General features: G+C 44.5%; 3 protein-coding genes and 1 long non-coding RNA gene across 6 annotated transcripts in view; 3 read left to right on the top strand and 1 right to left on the bottom strand.

Annotated features, from left to right (window-relative positions):
* Nucleotides 1-9,148, bottom strand: part of LOC142897172 (uncharacterized) — a 76,865-nt gene extending 67,717 nt beyond the window's left edge. Inside the window, exon 1 of the long non-coding RNA XR_012928426.1 lies at nt 9,090-9,148. This is a non-coding gene — a long non-coding RNA (uncharacterized LOC142897172). The remainder of the gene's footprint in view (nt 1-9,089) is intronic.
* jun (Jun proto-oncogene, AP-1 transcription factor subunit) lies at nt 4,043-6,222 on the top strand. 2 transcript variants are annotated; one of them, XM_076039301.1, is made up of 2 exons: nt 4,043-4,247; nt 4,456-6,222. In XM_076039301.1, exon 2 carries the CDS (start codon nt 4,456-4,458, stop codon nt 5,428-5,430), a length of 975 nt encoding a protein of 324 aa, XP_075895416.1. In that variant the 5' UTR covers nt 4,043-4,247; the 3' UTR covers nt 5,431-6,222. The 2 variants fall into 2 exon arrangements, with proteins under 2 accessions (XP_075895416.1, XP_075895417.1); XM_076039302.1 differs by having other exon boundaries at nt 4,501-6,222.
* Nucleotides 9,149-9,164: 16 nt separating the features above from the next.
* Nucleotides 9,165-13,005, top strand: LOC142897162 (uncharacterized). 2 transcript variants are annotated; one of them, XM_076039278.1, is made up of 5 exons: nt 9,165-9,315; nt 9,528-9,568; nt 9,661-9,735; nt 9,843-10,032; nt 10,771-13,005. In XM_076039278.1, the coding sequence occupies exons 1-5, from the start codon at nt 9,249-9,251 to the stop codon at nt 11,268-11,270; spliced, it is 873 nt and encodes a 290-aa protein (XP_075895393.1). In that variant the 5' UTR covers nt 9,165-9,248; the 3' UTR covers nt 11,271-13,005. The 2 variants fall into 2 exon arrangements, with proteins under 2 accessions (XP_075895393.1, XP_075895394.1); XM_076039279.1 differs by having other exon boundaries at nt 9,846-10,032.
* A 138-nt stretch (nt 13,006-13,143) lies between these two features.
* On the top strand, nt 13,144-15,268 carry faslg (Fas ligand (TNF superfamily, member 6)). The gene is made up of 4 exons (XM_076039281.1): nt 13,144-13,461; nt 14,024-14,066; nt 14,174-14,236; nt 14,329-15,268. The coding sequence occupies exons 1-4, from the start codon at nt 13,144-13,146 to the stop codon at nt 14,739-14,741; spliced, it is 837 nt and encodes a 278-aa protein (XP_075895396.1). The 3' UTR covers nt 14,742-15,268.
* Nucleotides 15,269-16,825: the final 1,557 nt, after the last annotated feature.

Below are 16,825 nucleotides of genomic sequence, written 5' to 3' on the forward strand. Positions count from 1 at the left end.
CGTCACACAACAGCTGAAACAACAATTACTCTCGCGGACTCGGCCCGTTGTGAGTTTGCAGGGTCTCAAAAGCTTCGACGGCTCGTACTTCGCTCGCCACGCCACACCTCAGGGAATGCTCGCCTTGACGCAAGCGCGCAGAGTTTGTCCTTTCATGTCTTGGTGTCTTTGCACATGTGCAGGCCTCCGCCGGCGGGCGATGCCGACGCAAACTCTCTGAGATTTGTTTTTTTGTTTTTTTTTTTGCAGTGAAGAGCTGGTGAAACAATACAGGCCGGGCCCGCAGCCTGTTTCCAACCACAGGGGAAATCCTGCTGTCTGCATGGGCTCTGATAGCAGTAAGATGAGAGGGCAGAGAAAAGGGTGGAGGGGGGTGAGGGAGGTTTAGGAGGAGGAGGAGAGAGATAAGAGACGGTGGTAGTGAGTGTAGGGGTCTGTGTTTGGGAAGTTTGGGAAGCGGTCCAGAGGGAAAAAAGTAAAGCAGAGGGAGTGTTAAAGGTGATTGTCAGGCGAAAGAGGGGAGGAAATGATTAAAAAGTTCGGCGAGAAGCAAGGGCTGATGGGAGGACAGAGAGTCAGGAGGCCCAGTTGTCCAGGGTTCAGGTCAGGATGCAGCTGAGCAGGAACACTGCACTTGAGAAACATGTTTATGTCATTTGTGCGCCTGTGTGTGTGTGTGTGTTTTAATATGTCTGTATTTCTACACATGTATTTGTACTAATAATGGAAATGTATTTATATACTGTATAAACAAAGAACAAGTCCAAGTAAAGGACGAATGGAGGTGCAATAGAGAGTCCACGCGCACTAATTTGGGTTTTACTGGTGTTGAATGAGTCTGTAAACATCTGCGAATGGTTTGGACTTAATGACGTTAATTCTCAACTGAAGCACAGCCCGTGCTGTAATTCTTCATTGTGTACTGAGCATGTACACAAAGCGGTTAAAAAAAAAAAAAGAAAAGCTTTTCTTGCTACCTTTTCATTAAACCTCCTGCAATTTGTCATTTCTGCCAAAAGTAAAAACCCAAAGTCCTGACAAGCTTGTGAGCCACCAAGCAGAAATAATTCAACAGAGACACAGAGTCTCCACGTAGTCCTCCTAATCAGATGTTTGCATAAAAGACTCTCTGTTTTCACTGGTGGCAATGCAATCCCTTTAAAAAAAAGAAAAGAAAAAGAAAAGGGGGGGGGGGGCGTTCTGCATTTTCGAGAAATTTGGCAAAATACACACAAATGTAGGATTTGTTCAGGTCACTTGTGGCTCCAAGTTTCCTGCCTCCGCAGTCTCCGCCCACCCACTGTAACTAAAGAGGAAACTGAATAGGTGTTGTGCATGTAACCACAGGATGACTGAATGTCCAGGCCCCGAACCAAGGAAACAGCAGGATATCTCAACCCCACGCTGAACAGTCACTTAAACAGAAGGGCCGGTCGACGCTAATTCCCCCATACATTCCTAAACCAAAAGCACTTCGACAAGCCAGCGCGCCCGACTGTGGTTACCCTTTTATAACTTCACGCATGGTGAGCTGCAGGAGGAAAAAAGCCAGCCTAATCTATCCAACCATCCAGCCATCATGAAACATTTAAGTGTTCTGCGTTAAACACTATTTGAAAGTGTATAAAACAGGGCTTACCGAGGTCTGAGTTTCACCATGGGAGCTGACTCTGAGACAGGGGGGGAAAAAAGTTTTAATTTAATTGAGGTAATGACTTTAAATGAAATCAAATGTTATACTGTTGCCCTAATTCCTCTATTTGGGACAATGAATGAAGTCATACATGTGGATCCCTGCAGCCGAGCGGTGGGCCCGAGACCACCTACTTATGATTTTTTCATGTGCTTTAATTCAGAAAAATAGCAGTCATGAATAGATGGATGAGCAGCAGAAAATGAATATTTCACATCGTGCCAGTAGGCCATTGGGTTGATGCAACTAAATGTTTTCTCTTTGTTTAGCTTTAGAATAATATTCTGAACAGCTTGTAACAACTTTTTTAAGACTTACAAAAAGTAGACAATAAAATGGGAGAAGACAGAAGTGGAAAAAATAAAACTTCATCATTCCAAAAAGGTTTCGGACTTTAACCTTTATCTTTAGATGTTCCACAGCCATAAAGCAATGCAATTTTCTCAAAAGCATTTAAATAAAAATGGGGGTGGGGGGGAACAGGCCCGGCCAAGAATCGGTTAAATCGAGTCTCTGGAACGGATTGTTCTGGACATTATTGATCGCCGCGGCTTGACGTCTACAACAGTACATAAAGGCAACATTAGCAAGCCATAAAAAGTCAGACTGTGCTGGTGTTTTATGAGCGGGGTTCATCCTCCTTAGGTGCCTCACTGAGCCAGCCAGCGCCAGGGGCTGATTTACTTGTCACACAAGGGGGACATATTTAGACATGGCGCGCTGGAGATAGTAGGCGGTAAAGCTGGCAGGGCAGAAGTTGACCCAGACAGTGGGAGTGTGGAAGACGAGAGGGGGACACGTAAGACGCGACGCTTAACCTCATGCCATTAAACCAGCTGTGATTTCTGACCGAGGGCCAGGGGACAATGGAGTGCGCCACACTAATTACACACCCTGACACAGATAATAGGAAATGCACTTTGGCTTTATGGGGACGAGTAGACGTCTGTACATCCATCCTGTAGTTGTAGCAGAAATTAAAAGGTCCTAAATGAAGCTTTTTTCTTTTTTTTCTTTTTTTTTTGCTACCCAAGATGTGTGGCTTTGCTTTTAAATCTTTCTCCTGATGGATAAAGGAAAGCAAGGACTCTCGCTGCTTCTTTCAGTTAGGATTTAAAAGGATGGACTCAGCTATACGGTACAGTAGTGATGTAAACGCGTTTGTGGGCAGTCTAATTTCCACAGCATAAGATGTATTCCATATATTCTGCAGGCAAATGTGGATTTCCCCCCTCACGCAGCAGTGTAACATTTTATACATAATATTGGAGTCCACTAACCAAAAACAGACCTCAATTTAAGCGACAGTATAGATATTTTTGTCAAAGACAATGATGTACGATGTAATGAAAGGGACAGACAAAAAAAGTGATGAACATGTTCTCATGGCATTAAGCTTGATAGAAACAAATTGAATTTGTCTGCAGGAGTGAGTTTTTTTTAATTATAACTACGGAGATGCTTTTTGAAGGCATAACAAAAGAAAAGGGCTTTGCCAGAGCTTTATCATAATGTCCAACAATCAAGGGTAGATTCAAATTATTCCTTAATCAGTGCACAAAATGTTATACAACTGTAATCGATATTATATTAAAATAGTAGTAATAAATAACATTAATATTAGTAATAAATACTAAGACAACTCTGCAGCCATTGATTAAGTGTTTTAAATATTGTTTGGTAGTTTTGTTCTGAGAAATAATGTAAAGTACAGGTAATTTAGCCTACTTCATGTTTATGACACATATTGTTTTCATTTATACTGTATTTCCTGAGATATGACTGAGTGACGCTGCAGATTCATTATAATTTCAAATTAAAATTGATAAATAATTGCTAAATTAACAAACTAAGATCCTTATTACGATCGATTCCAATATTTATTTAATGAGCTACCATTCTGCACATTTTAAAGGTTTAATTCAATAATGTTATGGGTAACGGTTTAAGTGCACTTAAGGAATCATCCCTTATAAAATCTGCTATTCTGGTAAATGCTTTTACCCCCAGCTGGCAGCGGGCGAAAAAGAGGGAAATCGGCTTTGGCAGCACTGTTGTGCGGAACACTGGCCGTCCCGCCGCTGACAGTAAAGCGGGTAACCAGATATTCAAAAACAATCACGTCATCCCACAATCGGACCGCCCTCGCGCTCTCCTTACAGGATTACCTCATCCCACAATCCACCGCGAGATCTCCCGGTCGAGGCAACACGCCTTATCGGTGGGCCGGGACAGGAGCCCTCCGGCCAATGGGAGAGCCCCTCGATGACATCATAGCTATTCTTAGCGAGCCAGTGGCAGCAGATAAGGTTAGCCGCCCGCCCTCTTCGCCTCCACGCTGTCACAGCCCAGAGTATATACACAGCCGGGGCGGAGGAAGCAGGGCAGACACCGCGCCGGTGCTCGACAGGAAAGTTCGGTCTCACTTGGCGCGTTTCGCTCTCTCGGACTCAGTCACAAGTCTTGGATAAGTTTGACTAAAAAAAAAAAAAAAAACCCGTGCCAACTGACACAAGCGAACACAGAGTTCTCGACCACCGCCGGCTGACAAGAAGTAAGTCCTGATTCCTGTGTCAAGAAAGTGAACGCTCAAAGTTTGGACTTTTTCTATCTGGACGTTTTGGGAAAACGTATTTTTTTTAATTTTTTTTTTGCCACCCCGACTGGTAAACCAGGAAGAAGAGAAAAAGGGGCGAGAAGCTGTTTTTGAATAAGACTCTTTTTTTGTAATTGTACGCTGTTTCTCTTCTATGAATGCCAAGATGGAAACTACATTCTATGACGACTCACTGAACGCTTTCTCCCAGCACGACACCGCCGGCTTCGGCTACGGCAACCCCAAAGCGCTGAAACACAACATGACACTGAACCTCTCCGACCCGACTCCGGCCACTCTGAAAGCTCACCTGCGGCCCAAAGCCAGCGACATCCTCACCTCGCCCGACGTGGGCTTGCTCAAGCTGGCCTCGCCGGAGCTGGAGCGGCTCATCATCCAGTCCAGCAACGGACTCATCACCACCACGCCGACCCCGACCCAGTTCCTGTGCCCCAAGAACGTCACCGACGAGCAGGAGGGTTTCGCCGAGGGCTTCGTGCGGGCGCTGGCAGAGCTGCACCACCAGCACATGCCGGGCACGCCGGGCGTGAGCGTCGCCCCGGCCGCCGCCGTCAACGGTGCCCTGCCGCCGGTGTCGTCGGTGGCCGGCGCCGCCGTCTACAACGGCACCAACGGCGCCGCGATGCGCTCGGACTCGCCGGTCTACGAGGACTTGAACACTTTCAACCCGGCTATCAGCACCGTCTCGGCGCCCAATTACACCCCTTCGGCACCGACCATGTCCTTCCCCGCCGCGCCGCCCCAGCTCCCCATCTACGGGCAGCCGTCCTCCGGCCAGATCTCGCGGCTCTCGGCGCTCAAGGAGGAGCCCCAGACGGTGCCCGAGATGCCCGGCGAGACGCCGCCGCTCTCCCCGATCGACATGGAGAGCCAGGAGCGCATCAAGGCCGAGAGGAAGAGGATGAGGAACCGCATCGCCGCCTCCAAATGCCGGAAGAGGAAGTTGGAGCGCATCTCGCGGCTGGAGGACAAAGTCAAGAACCTCAAGTCCCAGAACTCGGAGCTGGCGTCCACCGCCAACATGCTGCGTGAGCAGGTGGCCCAGCTGAAGCAGAAGGTGATGAACCACGTCAACAGCGGCTGCCAGCTCATGTTGACGCAGCAGCTCCAGACCTTCTGAGGCGACGGCAAGGAGACAAGCGGGAAAGAAAGAGAGAGAGAAAGGGAAAAAAGACTGTAGTTGAACGAATTGGACGCTTCCTGTGAACGTGAGCGGCAGTATCTCATCCGAATCGTAGGGCGGGATTTGGGGATGATGTGGCGCGACAGTGGCAGGACCCCGAGGTGGGGCTGAGACTAAAGTTCCAGAGTGTCAAGCGCTTCCTCCCCGACTTGGCGCGTCCCAGAGAGGAGCCCGGGACAGTGACAGCAGCCGTGGACCAGACCAGGGGGCATGGCAACAAGCAGGAAAGCATTCTTGCCTCTGTGTCGTGCCTGTCTTTACAGAACTGGACAGGACTGAAGTTTTCTTGATTTACACCCAGCTCTGCATGGACCCCAATCATGACCATCAAAGGAGAAATTCAGTATTAGTGGACTTAAGAGCCTGCAATAGAGACTTTTCTTGCTGTAGCCATAATGGCCTCACACCCTGGGCGTGATGGCAAACAACTCTAAACGGCTGAAAAGTTGTAACAAAGCTGCCTGACTTCTGAGTTACAGTACAATGTACTTTTTTTTTCTTAATTGTAAGAAGTTAAGTTAGAAAAGCTTCAAGATTTTACTTGTTTTTTTCTAAATCTGTTTAATGGGGTTTAACTCATTGCTATATGTATATAAGATGAACTTGGAGTACTTAAGTTTACCATTTGTAATAAGAATATCGTATAATTTTTTTATGTTTTATTTTCTGAGCACTTCAGAAACTAATTGAATATTTAAGAAAATAAACCAGATCAAAAACAAAAACAAAGCAACGTTGCCATTCTGTGTTCTTCTTAGTGTGTGACAGGGGAAAATGGTGGGTGTGCCTTGTCAGGAGCTCAAACAATAAAACATGTTGCAACATGTTGCAAGAGCTGCCATAGTTCCCAGTACCTCAAGGTAAATTCCATTAGTGCTGCTATCGATCTAAGTTAAGTGATGGTGTTTCAGCTGACAGGCTGGCCTCACTCCCTGCCAAGGAAGAAAGGGTTTCTTCAAATCGGGCCTGTGGGAGGTTTTCAGTATTCAGTTTATGTCTCTGCGCACACTAGTTGTCAGTATAGAAACCTCCCATTAGTCTCCTGCTGGATCTGAATGTACAGATTGCTGTCTATGCAACAGGTTGAAAAATATCTATCTCAACTGTCCACACAGAGCACACGCAGAAAAACTCCAATAAACCCCCTACTTATCAACCACACAGCAAAGAAACACATTCAAGACACCTCACTAAATTTAAAACAATAAGAAATATAGAAAGCACCTCTGCTGGTGCTAGGAGAGTATACTGTGTATATGTACATTGTATTTGTTGTTATTGTAAATACATTGTTTAGTGTTCCTTGTATTAGCAAAACCCAAGCTACAGTAACAACAATAATTAAAAACTAAACGTAGGAATAGCTCAAACACCAGTGATTGCTGGCGAGTCCCTAACATTCTGAGAATGTCAAAAAACAAACAAACACACACACACACACACACACACACACACACACACACACACACACACCAAATGCCACTTATGTCTAAACTCATAAAACAGTTGGTAATGCTGCAAATCCTGTCCAAAGTTTCCATTTATGAGCCAAGAGACAGCGTGCATACCAACCCCTTGATCATGCGCTTAAAGTTTGAAACAAAAGATACTTTATATAAATATTAAATTGTTTGTTTCATGCTTTGTATATACCCAGCAAGCATGCAATGCAAGTCTCAACCCGGGTTAGACTACAAAGTAAAGCCGGTAAATGTTGTGGCACAGATCAAATGGGCCACAGATTAAACAGTGGAATATTTTTTTTTTTTTTTTTTTTTTTTTTTTGCTCTGCTCAGCCTCGAGTGTGTCATGTTCACAATTGAACACGAGAGGGCAGCACGTGCTCGCTAAAAGGAAAACGAAACACCATCGGTACCCAGTTAATCCACCTGCCGAAGCTTGTATGGGCTCATCAACTGTTTCTTTGTACATACACAAGCAAGCGCGCGGTAATTAATAAATGTCAGAGACAAAGGACAAGACATATTGACATACAGGCAACATAATAAGAATGTCGAATGTTTTTGTAGCTGCTGTGTATTAAACACATACTTTGAACGAGCGTATAGGTGGGTAAATATTGTAGGTGTAAATGGGTGTGCTTTCAGAATATTTTCAGTTACAACAGTCGTGCTCTTATGCACTTTCCACTGACCTTTGTTTACGTATTCTATATTTTAAATGTAGCCATGTTAATCACGGGATACGTGTACTTTATTTTTACACGTCCTTTCAAAATTGATCCGATTTCTCCAATTTGGGGCGGCATGACATCATCCCGGAACTCGGGGTCCTTCCCCACCATATAAGGAGAGGGCTCGCTCGGAAGATCAACGTCACGCAGGAGGCGTGTATTACGGGAAGTGAATCCACTCTAATCTCTGCATAATAATACGGTCCCAAAGAGGCACCAAGGGCAATTCAATGAAAAAGATTATCTCGGTTTCAAAACGCACTTCACGTAAAAAAAAAAAAAAAAAACAATACTCAGAAACTAAATACCTTGTGCGATTTTATTTTGTGTTTTTTTTAAAACCCTTTCACTTATACAAATAAAGACAGTGTACACTTCAACGCTCCTGCATTTGTTGATCTGCTTCAGAGTAAAACGGCTGTTGTCACAATAAAATGCAATCAGGAACAAAAGGTTACAACTGTATTTACACATGTTGAAGTTGAACTACAGTTAATAATTTAAATAGCCCAAATTGCAATATGATTTGTAATTTTGCAAGTCATTATGGTACCTTTGACTAAATCAAAGGCTTGTGAAATGAGGCCTGATCAGAAGAAGCAATCTATAGCCGTTAATGTTTGCAACCTTATTTTCTTTACTGCTTGACAGACAAGCAATATTGCTTTGTCTCACAAAGAGGACGATGACAGATCTGATCAGGAGTTTCATTTACCCAGAGGTTATGAGTTAAACCACAGCGCCAAACCAATGATTCATCGTCTGTGTTGGCTTAAGGAAAATTCATCAGAAGATCATGGTTGAAAACATTACTGTTTTTTTTTTTTTTTTTTTTTAAGAATGTCTTTTGCTCACACAGCCTGAAACTGTAGTCGATAAAGATATTCGTCCTACACTCTGGAAAACCAGCACAGGAGGTGCAATATTAAAATTAAACAGCTGCTTAACAAGTGCCACCAGCGGTCACAATAAAACCAGGCCTCTTGCAAATGCAGGTGGGCAGACCACAGTTTGCCTTCCAATGGAAGAACAGCGTCAGAAGTCTATGAATGCTGAAGTTTAAAAAAGAAAGAAAGAAAGAAAGAAAGAAAAGGGAGACCAGGTGCATTGTGTTTAAAAGGTCAAAATGAGATGTGGCTAAGTGCAGAGTGTCGTCATAAAGTCTTGGAAACAAACTTTGGACAAAATTGCCTTTTCATTAATTCAATACTGTGTTTCGATAGATAGATAGATAGATAGATAGATAGATAGATAGATAGATAGATAGACACACAGACAGACAGATAGATGGGATTTTTGTGTTGTTACTTTTAATTACTTTGAAATATCTATTTAGGCCAGGTGTTTTTGAGACAGATAATATACGAACACTTCCGGGTATTAATGGAAGATGCGTAGTCACACGTGTGTCTTTCTGTGTCTGGGCGTTGCAGGGGAGTCGGAAACAGTAGTTGCTTGGTCGGCGAAAACCTCGTGGTGTAGTGGCATCACGTGGGCTCTAGGTGTGCGTCACGTGACATTGTTTTTGCCCGAGCAGCGGGCTCCCGGGTCGAATTTGAAAATGGCACGAAACGAGGAAAAGCAGCAGGGGAGACTGAACCGACTGTGGCTTCAGAGGGAGCGAGAAGGTATGCAGCCGTCGGCCACTTCGCAAACCGGAATAGCCGTCGACATCTCACTCTTCCAGGACAACCTGGCTGCACAACTAGCGTTAGCCGCTTGGACGCTAAACCACTTGTTTCTCCGAAATAGCGGACGCCTGGATATAACATGCGACTCTCAGCCTTGGTTTGGTTTATTGTGTTAACACCACTCCACGTGTCCGTCTTTTAATGTGCAGAGGGACGGCTCAAGGACGCACTCGAGCGGAGACCCAAGCTGGTAATGGACGGCAAAACAGCTTTGCTAACGATCAGTGCTCATACGACTGTCGTGCCTCGGCTTCACGCAGCAAATGTTTGTTGTTCCCGCAGTCAACTCTGAATTCAGCGTCCTCTGTCAAAAAGTGGATCCCAAGCATTCAGAAGGAGATTGAGTATTGCCTGCAGGTAAGTGAGATGTGACCGAGCTCAGCTTGTCTTTACAAGTGCCACCTTTCCAGCCTTGCACTGTCAACATCTGTTGTTGTTGTTGTTGTTGTTGTTCCTTCTGTCAGCAGTCCCAGCTGACGCACTACCCCGAGAGGAAGATTGCAGAGTTCCAACTGCAGATCGAGGCCCTGGAGAAAGAGTACAAGCGCTTCGTAGCTAAACTGCGAGTTCTAGACCCTTCCTGTAAACACAAGCCATGGACGCCACGGTCGTACAGCAAAAGGAGAGCTGACACACAAGACCCGACAGGCGTTGGTCAGTCAGCTTTACCATGCATGCTTATCACCAAACCTGCAGATGAGCTTCATGATTTGAATTCTCTTATCCCAATATTAAGAGAAAAGACAATTTTATGCTGTTCATATTTACAAGGGTGTATGCATATTTCATGTACTTTGTACATGACCGTAACATCATAGTGTATTTAATAGATTCAACTTAACTTCCCCTCAGAGATGAACTGAAGACTGACCTAATCGCTGCTTCTAATTTAATTTCAGGAAGATCTAGTAACCATAATCAGGCCTAAACAAACAAACAAACAAATTTCCGCTTTAAAGGTCCAATGTGTCGAATTTGGCTTGATTTATGATTTTTATATTGGCAAAAGCTTAATATATTGGCCATTAATCAACATCAATAAAAGTAATCAATAAAAGTTTATAGTCGCTGTACAATAAAAGTTATTTGTTTATATTATATATGTATGTATGTATGTGTATGTATGTATGTATAAATATATATATATATATATTGCAAAGCCAAGAACTGTTCTAGTCGTAGTTCTAGTTAGTTGCCATCTTGTGCTGCCATTTTTTTATGGAAGCCCACCTGACAATGCCCTAAATGTCAGGCTGGCTTCCTTAAATACCAGACTTCCTTAAAAAAATTTACACACTGGACCTTTAAATTTACAATTATCCCATTGAAGTATTTTGTTAAGTTGACCCAACCTCTTCCTCCCGCACCTCTTGTCTTTACTCTGTTCAACAGCAAAAGTTCCTCGGCCCTGTGAGTCAAACAGTGCTGAACCCCAGCCGAGTGGAGGCAAGAGTGACTTTTCCTCCAGGTGGACAGAAAGTCACAGCACCGAACCGCTCTGTCTTTCTCACTCTTCATTTCAGACACCACTCTCCACTGACCACGTGTCTGCTCCCTTGTCGGTCACATGTGTTGACCAGGACCAGCCCCTTTCTTTCGATAACACTAGACTGGCTGTGGCCACCGCAGCATTCAGAGGATCCCTGGCTAAGTGTGCCTCCTCTGAAGTGCAGAACCTCGCCAGCGTGCTGCAGTCCAAACTGCCAAACCTCACTAACAGTTCATCAGAACAGACTTTACCAGACCAGAGCAAAAGCAGGGACGCCGAAGACTGTAAATCAGACTGTGAAGCGGCCCAGAGGACGCCTGGGGAGCCTTCTGCCGCCGTGCCGACAGAGAGGACTGCTCATGTCCTGGGGCTGGACTATAATTCTTCCTCTGATGACGAGTGAGACGCTTGATAGAGCGCTTATGAGTCATGTTTTGTACAAATTCTTCACAAGAGAAATTTCTGTTCTTACATTGAAAACGTTCATTCTGTCTTCGTTGGTACATGTAAACTTGGATTTCTTTTGTTCAAAAGAAACAAAAAGAACAAAACAAAACCAAGTGTATATGTTTCTGTTCTTACAGCTATATAAAATGAAACCCAGCCAAATGAATGAATGAATGATTCAGAGCTGAATTACAATATTCCTGAAAGTTCCGCCTGTTCTGTCAATGTAGTTTTGGAGCCATCTCTCAGAACAACCGAGGCAAGTCGCAGAGTTTTACTCTATTTGAATCAGTCATCGCAACCACAGGCAGCTCCATTACGCAACGGACCAATGAGCGGATTTTTGAGAAATGCGCGTTTCAATGGACAAGACTTCTGCTGATTCAGTGATTCATTTTTTTTTCCCTGGCGTAATTAAGTAGAGCAGCAACACAGAACGACGTTCTGGTTAGACCCCAGAAACCCTGCCCTCCCACCTCTACCGTTTTGTGCTGCCGCAGCAGTCGCTCTGACTGTGAAGATCGCTGTGAGCACTGATCACTTCTTGGAAACGGTCGCATCGCTCGCAAGGCGGAGACTCAGTGAAGGTCATGGTTATGGTGTGACGTTGCAGCCTCCTGTGTTTGCACGCTGCAAGGTGCCCCCGTGCGCCCCCACCCCCCCCCAACCCCACCACCCCCCTCTCTGGACTGACCTGAATAAATGAAACTGATCGAACACGGAACACGAGGCAATTGTCATCCAAAATAAAACCACCACTGTGATTCAGACCGTTTTAAGGTTAGAATATACAGAGCAGCGCAGCCTGTCTAGGGCCTTCAGCTGACGCTCGCTCTGACTGCAAGGTTGCAGTAAACCACCATTCTGGAAACGCATGCTTCGTGAAGACCCGCAAGGGGCTCAGCTGGATGATGCCAAGTCATTTGCAGAGTTTGGCTGAACACGTTCTCATCTGAGGAAACCGAGCCCATGGGTGACAGAGAGACCACAAAGACATGAGGTTTCTTTAACAGACGCCGTGGAAATGTTCTGCTTTCCTGTAATTGCTTCTCTGAGGTTCGGGGGGTGATTCTCACCCTTTAAAGTGTCGTCTGTTGCTACCAGGCTACCAGAGAGGGAGAAGCGCACATCCTTTTAATGTGGCAGCAGTATCTTCCCACCAAGAATCCGCTGATGCGCACTACTGAAACTGCTATGTCACTTGTCACAAATATTTGCAGCGGTTTGTATTCGACGGTAGGCTCTTGAAACATCAAGGCTCTTTAAATGTGTGACCAAAAATAAATGTGACTGAGCTTTGAAGAAAGTCAGTGGCCCAAGTAAATTGAAATTGAAGTAAAAAAAAAAAAAAAAATGTTTTTTTTCTTGTTTCATTTGTTTTGCTATTGTTTGCTGCAATTCTGAGCCAAAGAAAAGTTTTGTGTCCGGTGAAATCAAGATGACGTAGTGGTTTCTGCATCCTTCCCCTTGTGGAATCTTTGAAAAGGTCTTAAGCTGAGCAGTGGTGAGATAGGGGTCAGCTGAAAGCCTCCTACTTCCTGTCCCCTGAACTTTTTTTTTATGCCAAGTGACAAAGACACCATAAGCCAAAAATGTTCATGTCAGCTTAAGTCATGCAGTTTCATGTCAAAATACAGAGTATCGTTGTGTTTTGCAGACCATAGAGTAATAAATAACTTGTAATATTTTCATCAGCTTTTTGTTATTTTCTGTCGAAGTGGCACCTTCCACCTTGCGTGGGTGGGTTCCGTGGGCGGTTAGTGTCTTGTTAGAAGCTTGGTCTCTGAGATGAGGTTAAAGAACACGCCTCCTTCATGCAGAGGTGACAGATGCACACAAACGACTGCTCTGACAACAGGACTTGCACCATGAGCTACGACCAGACCTACCCGCTCCCGCAGGTGTTCTTTGTCAACGAAGGCGGAGGCACTCAGCGCCCCGTCCCGTCCTCCAACCTGGTGCCCTGCTGGTCTTTTGCTCAGCCCCACGAGAGGACGAGGAGCCAGGGACGGAGCCGTAGCTGCTTGGGGATGAGCACAGGGTTGGCCCTGGCGGTGCTGATGCTCTTCCTGCTTGTTTTTGTCGCCCTGGGATTTGAAGCCTACCAGATTCAGAACCTGCAGAAAAATCTGAAAGAGATGCAAGAGGTAAGAGATGGCTGGCCGGTGGGGTGGGGTGGGGTGGGGGAGTTTACAATCTGTCATGTTGCAAGTGCAACAGAAAGCGGTTGAGGAAAATGACTCAAAGAAGTACAAGGTATGACTCTTAAAACCGTGTGTTAAATCTTCAATTTGGCAGATCAAGACCAAATTAATGTTGGTCTTAATCGCAGATATTTGGGATGCTACTGCTGCCTCTTCTTGCATTCTCACTCAGGGATGAGTGATGAATGATGGAGGAGTAAATGTGTGACTGTTTCACACCTTTGGTGAGGCTTTTGCTGAGGTGGGAGAGTGGAACGCCACACTGGAAAGTTAACCTCAAATCTAGAAAATTTAGACAATCATTAGAATTTCTTCCCCTGACTTTTGCCATTTTGGGTTGACACTCGCCCAGCTTTGACATTTAAAAATGCAAATGTAGACCTCAGACACTTCATCTGTGGTCACCAGTCCAGTGAGACAGGATTTCCTCTCTAACTCATGCTCGTGCTTCAGGGTGCGCTGTCGTATCACAGTGTCTCAGTGTTTTCCTTTTGTCTGTCTAAAGGTGACACTTGCATCAGAGCTGAGCAGCCCTGAAAAGCAAATTGGTGAGTGTCAACGTGCGTTGCCATGGGATGGATGCCTGGGCACATTTAACACTTGTCACTGCAAGTTCAATTGGGGTTTGATTTGTGAAATTGGTGGCCTGTTTCAGGTGTCGATGAAGCATCAATGTTTGAAAAGTGGATTGATACCAGGCCTGCAGCTCACGTGATGGGTAAGACGGAATGGGAAACACCAGAGAGGCTATGTGCAACTTCCTCCCACGCGTTGAAAGAACTGATTGATCGTTTCTCCTTCTGCCTGCAGGAGTTATCAGTGACAAAAAAGTCTCTGAGACTTTGCGCTGGGATCCACATGTGGTGCCAGCGTTCACCTCAGGTGGCATTACGTACCGTGCTGAGGACGGCGCTCTGCAAGTCAGCGAGCACGGACGCTACCACGTTTACTCACGGGTGGAGTTCATCATCAATGACTGCTCCCCTTTTGACCATACTATGTTTATGAGGAGGGACGGCGAGCCTTCGTGGTCCGAGGTCCTGATGAAGGGCCACCGGGAGGGTCTCTGCGCCCTGCGGCCGCGTCACTCCTGGACCACGGAGAGTTACCTGGGCTCCGCCGTGCAGCTGCAGAAACATGACCGGGTGTACGTGAACGTATCCCATCCCAGGCAACTGACCCACCAACCTTACTCCAATTTCTTTGGCCTCTACAAGATCTAAAGCATTGTGGGGGTTGGGGAGGGAGCGTAGTCCACCAACAAAAGAATGTAAACTGCTCAGAATGTCCCGGGCAGTAGAGAGTGTTACTTGTCACTTTACCCAATGGTGACATTAAGCAAATGAGTCAAATGCCAAAAAACAAAACAAAAAAAAAATCTCAACTTTGACAGTTTTACAGTTTTAGATTCGTTGTGTTTGTTACATTGTGCTTTTTCTCTCTCTCTATCTCTAAAACGTGAAATGAAAAGCTCAAACACTAATGCACTTACAGTTGTAACATGTCAAAAAGTATTTATTGAGGTGCCAGTGTATGACACATGTATGAAAGTGTGTTAATGAAGGAGACTAATTATTTTTTTTATTTGTGGTGATTCCTAGTAGGTGAAGCAGGAAAATCTGTCAATGTAAATTTCCACCCACACTGGAAACTTTTCAGATGAGGAGTTCTGGGTGATTCCTTTCACACGATAAACTGCTACTTTTACCAGCGTGTTGCAGAATCAATAAAGTCTTTAAAAAAACAAAAACAAAAAAACAAAACATCTTGTTTTTGCTGATTGCTCGTTCATCACTTTGCCCGCTGACCGTAGTGCAATGTATGTGCATATTTGCTGCAGGTCTTCTGCAAAATGACACTGTGTGTGCACTGTGCAGTCAGTTAACAGCTCACACCACAAACATTAACACGGGCTAAGCCTGCAATGGGTACAGGGGGGAGGGAAGTTCGGGTGGTGGGTTGGGGAAGGTGGGGGGTGGGTTTGTGGAGGGAACAGTGGCGCGTTTGACGTGTGCTTCCTTCCTGTGTGAAAATCTGAAAGGGGTCTTAACTTTCCTGCTAATGAAGTCTTGCGAAATGCAAGAAACATACTGCGTTTTTTTTCTTTCTGCATATCTACAAAGAGCGTCAAGTGTCAGGTAAAGCCAAATCATTATCACTGAACTGGGTGCTACTTTCTATGTATGGTATGTAGGTGTTTCTATGGGTGCTTTTCCAAAGCAGTTGTTTGCGCTCTAAAGCTTAATTACACATGTCGAGGATCTCAACCAATCAATTATTTATCATGTGAACTACTTAACAGGCCTATTTTTTTTCAACACCTCATGCCTCAACTTGTACATCCAGCATTTTGAGGGCAAAATAAGGCAAACTTAAGATTTGATTCATTTAAGATTCTCCATTGTTGAGAGAATTTTGTGGGTACCGTTAACTTAAAGAAAAACATATAACCAAATGAAAAAAAAAATTAACCAAAAACCCACTAACACAACTAAAAGCCTCACTAAACTAATGTTGACAAATTTAAATCAAACCACCTCTTTTTGTGTCTACAAAAGTGACGAAACAATACTTATCTCACTCTGGCCTAGTCCACTTGAGTGAGTCGAGATGAAACACAAATATGAAAACTGTTGATGCTGAATTTTGTTTTCAGCATAAATTTCGTCCTGACAAAGCAACAAAGACAAGGAACGTCGTACTTTTATATCGTTTATAACGTCAGTCAGGTCATATCAGCTTGTCTTTACCACCACCTGCCTGTCATTCTAAGGCATTGCATTTATAACTACTCCGAGACAAAAAAAAAAAAAAAAAAAACGCTACTCCAGGACGGTAGCAAATGAACGACTTCGTGGTAACAGCATCGTTTCGGATTTGTAACGTTTTAAACGTTTCATCTAATTATCATGGAGTCTTGCCCGTAAAACATTAGAAACATAAACATAACTATGAGCATAAAAGCAAACAAGAGCCTTCAGTTATTTTAGTAAGTTTATCTTTTAGTTCAAGTCTTCACGAACGTTTTCCCTGAAGACGTCCTTCACTTGCAGTTTCTCGCTGTTGCCACTAGATGTTGACAAAGTAACATTTACTGAGCTGAAACTTTCTAAGGTCCCAGAGCTCTTGGTACTATAGGCCATATATGCGGTGGAACCTATAGCGCCACCTGATGGCTTTGGTGCCAGCACGAGAAAAGTGAATAAATAAAAACTTGCGTCAATTACTATTACAATTAATTGATGAAAAATTTAAGTCACTTCAGTGACTTTCACCTGTGATCAAGTGGAAATGAGCCAGTATGGTG

The sequence above is a fragment of the Nelusetta ayraudi genome, unplaced genomic scaffold (genome assembly GCF_046127955.1).
Source record: "Nelusetta ayraudi isolate G7.1 ecotype Tasmania unplaced genomic scaffold, CSIRO-AGI_Nayr_v1 ptg000059l, whole genome shotgun sequence".
Taxonomy (NCBI): domain Eukaryota; kingdom Metazoa; phylum Chordata; class Actinopteri; order Tetraodontiformes; family Monacanthidae; genus Nelusetta; species Nelusetta ayraudi.